Source organism: Cupressus sempervirens, chromosome 1 (assembly GCF_028749045.1).
Source record: "Cupressus sempervirens isolate cs-2001-9-10 chromosome 1, ASM2874904v1, whole genome shotgun sequence".
In the NCBI taxonomy this organism is placed as follows: Eukaryota; Viridiplantae; Streptophyta; class Pinopsida; order Cupressales; family Cupressaceae; genus Cupressus; species Cupressus sempervirens.
The window spans coordinates 16,129,509-16,132,810 of NC_143118.1; the positions used below are offsets into that span (position 1 = coordinate 16,129,509).

Genomic DNA, 3,302 nt, shown 5'->3' on the forward strand with positions numbered 1-3,302 from the left:
ATATTTTTATTCTTTAATTTTAACCTTGTTAAAAAAACTTTGCAGAACTTAAAGTTACAACTTTTCTTTCCAATCTAGACAACTTGCATTCTGGTAAATTTTAATTACAGTGTTCAATAAATATATTTATCTTTGCCATGAAACTTATAATACATCTATAAAAATACAGTTTTAAATTTTAACCGTGTTCATTTTTTTGGGCATAACTTTGATGTACACCTTTTCAATTCCAGCTATATATGGATTCTTGTAAATTTTACTAACTACTCTTAGAAAACAATGATGCAACGGGCTTCGAATACCAAATATCAATCTTGTGTGAAACACCATTAAAGGCAAAGCAATAACGATACATGAAATCTAGACAGCTATACAACTCAACTCTATTCCAATCTAGAAATATCTTCACTGACTTTGGAGGCCGGGCTGTTGAATTTGATCCAAAATCACTTTCAGAAATAAGATTTTATTACACAGAGAAGATTACATCAAACATGGTATGAGCAACGTATCATACATTTGTAGAGTCCAAGTGCATTTTGAGATTTGACAGGCATGAATTTCCATTTATGATAGTCCTGCAAATCTGTGTACCTACATGATGAAATGGCCTCAAATCCCAACAATTTTTGGTAAACAGAAACACTGATAACAAAAATAATAAAAATTGATCCCATCTAAGTAACACATATACAGTTCGATGTACAACCAGCGATTGTACAACAAAGCTTCTAAGTTGCAGTACTCTTCTGGATTGAAAAAAATCCACATTACCCAAAAAAGAAAAAGGAAAAAATGTCACCAAGACCATCAGTCCTACTCTATTCTGGTTACCTACATCGGCAGATACAAAGATCGATTTGTTTCCTCAGATCTTATCTAATTTTGGCTTTCTTCTTTCACACTTAACTGCTTTCTTTCCTTTTTTGCTTCTTCTTCTTCTGTTGCTGCTGATCTTTGGTCAGATCTGAACCAAAAAGAAGGTCCAAATCAGGAGAATCTGAAGGAAAATGAATTGCTCTTCGACATGATGATATAATGGCAGGATTCCTCTTCAGAGGAGCTGATTTGGGTTTTCGAGGTGCAGGTGGGCATACTTTCATGGAGGGTACCTTGTGTTCCTCAGCCTTGGGTGTCACACAAAACAGTTCTTCTTCTTCTTCTTCTTCATCTTTTTCAGCTTCAAACTTCTCTTCTTTCTCAGATCTGCATGATGAGTTGACTCTAATGGGTGCCAAGACAATAGGGATTTGTGTTTTACCTCCTTCTGAATCTTCTGTTACCACCACTTGGAGTTTTGTGCTGGCAAAATCATTTCTTTGCTTTCTCTTCCCTAATGATGAGGATGAGGATGAACAATTTGCAGAAGCCATCACCTCAACAAACAAATCAATTTTCTGCACCTGCAGACACACAAACCATTGAGGTTCACTACTATGAGCACAACAAATCTTAAGCCTTACGAAGAAGGTTCTAAGGCATTCAGGATCACTCTTCTCAGGACTCTTAAAGGATTCATCATTATAAAGAAGCAAATTTGTGTTTCAAACCACTCTCAGAGATTCATCGTGAAAAAGAAGCCACTGCGAGTTTCGAATCACTCTCAGAGATTCACCATTATAAATTAGCAAATTTAAGTTTCGAATCTCTCATGAGAAAGAAACGAATTCGAGCTTCGAATCACTCTCAGAGATTCATCATTACAAAGAAGCAAATTTGAGTTTTGAATCACTCTCAGAGATTCATCATGAAAAAAAAGCACATAATTTGAAATATGTTCTTCTTGATTCATCACCCAGAAGAAGCAAAACACGCATTTTTAATCCAAACGCTTACAGCTACAATTTATGAATCATCAAAATCTTAGCTGCCCAAATACTGCTAATCAAAGTTCTAGCTGCCCAAAAGAATACGATCAAGAAACATACATGGTTTGGAGGATAAAGGAAAGAAAGAAAGAAAACTCTATCACAATACGATCTGAAACTTTGATGGAAAAAAATCTCTCAAACACAATCTAATACACAAAGAACTGGAACAATTCCATACCATATGGTTGAATGGAGAAAAAGAAAACCAATCTTGAGGATTGCTAAGTCATATAGAGCTCCTGCACCCTCCTTTGCAGACCACGCTGAAAATGCTTTGAACCCCAGCCTTTAAATTCACCAGCCCTCCGGTTGCAATTGTATGAAATTTTACAGCACAACTGCTTGCTTTGACCAGCATGAAATGACCTCCTTGGAATTAGATGCAATCTTCATATATTTTTTTGTAAAATGCAAAGAAGTTACCGAAACCCTGCAAACAAAAATGGCTTCCCGAGGAAAAACGAAAACAAAACCCAAACTGGTTCTCTTGAACAGAAAAACTATGTGTGAACTATGAATTGCCTTAGTTGAAAGAAGAAAGTAAACCCATTCAAGTCTTTCAATTCCTCGGCAAAGAACATTTGACTAGAGAAAATGAAATCGGGTCTGAATTGCTAATAATTTCTCCAAATCTTCCTCATATTCTGGTGCATGGAAAGATGAGATCCAAAGCACTTTTCACTGTTAACATGGGATTCAAACAAACACAAAGTTATACAATTTGCTTGGTTTTCCCAAAAACAAAAAGGTCATGATTTACTGATAAAGCAAAGGCAGGCAATGGAGAAATAGGTAGATCAGGTGTTTGTATACAAAGGGAAGTAAGTTAAAGTAGTTGTACAAATGACACATAAATTATATTATTTTTTTGATGAAGCGTTACCTACTATTGATCAGGCATAAAATATGAGAGGTTTAGAGATCACAGCTCCAACAACCCAAATCTAACTAAACTGTGATATATTAGTCATGGATTATGACCATTTCAGTAAAATAAGGGCAGGAGAAAATCAATGGATCTTGTGATCACTCTGATCTAATATGCCAAAGTTTTTCCTTGGGTCAATTTTTCTTTTAAAATAATGAAGATGGCGGTGCCTGAATCATGGGATTCCTATGAAGAAAGTTGTCCAAATCTGAGCAGCTAAGAAAACAAAACCAACTCTGAAAGAGTTCACGTGCATACAAAGGTCAATCCAAACTGGTATTGTTTTTTTTTTTTAACTTTGTTTTGACAATCATGAAAAAATACACGTTAACTGCATGTCTTCTGTAATGTGCCAAACACGTCCATGTTGAGTATAAACGTATGTTTTTCACACACCATTATTACTGTGATTATTATGAGTGTAATTATTAGCTGGTTAATGGAGGAAATGATTTTTGGGTGTTATTACATAAGTTGGCATAGGATTCTCATTGATGTCTATC

General features: G+C 35.3%; 1 protein-coding gene across 1 annotated transcript; it reads right to left on the reverse strand.

Moving 5' to 3' along the window:
* Positions 1–450: 450 nt before the first annotated feature.
* Positions 451–3,049, reverse strand: LOC149575934 (uncharacterized). The gene is made up of 2 exons (XM_089816014.1): positions 2,050–3,049; positions 451–1,403 (listed from the first exon to the last, which is right to left on the reverse strand). Exons 1-2 carry the CDS (start codon positions 2,050–2,052, stop codon positions 906–908), a joined length of 501 nt encoding a protein of 166 aa, XP_089672140.1. The 5' UTR covers positions 2,053–3,049; the 3' UTR covers positions 451–905.
* Between the last annotated feature and the right edge of the window lie 253 nt (positions 3,050–3,302).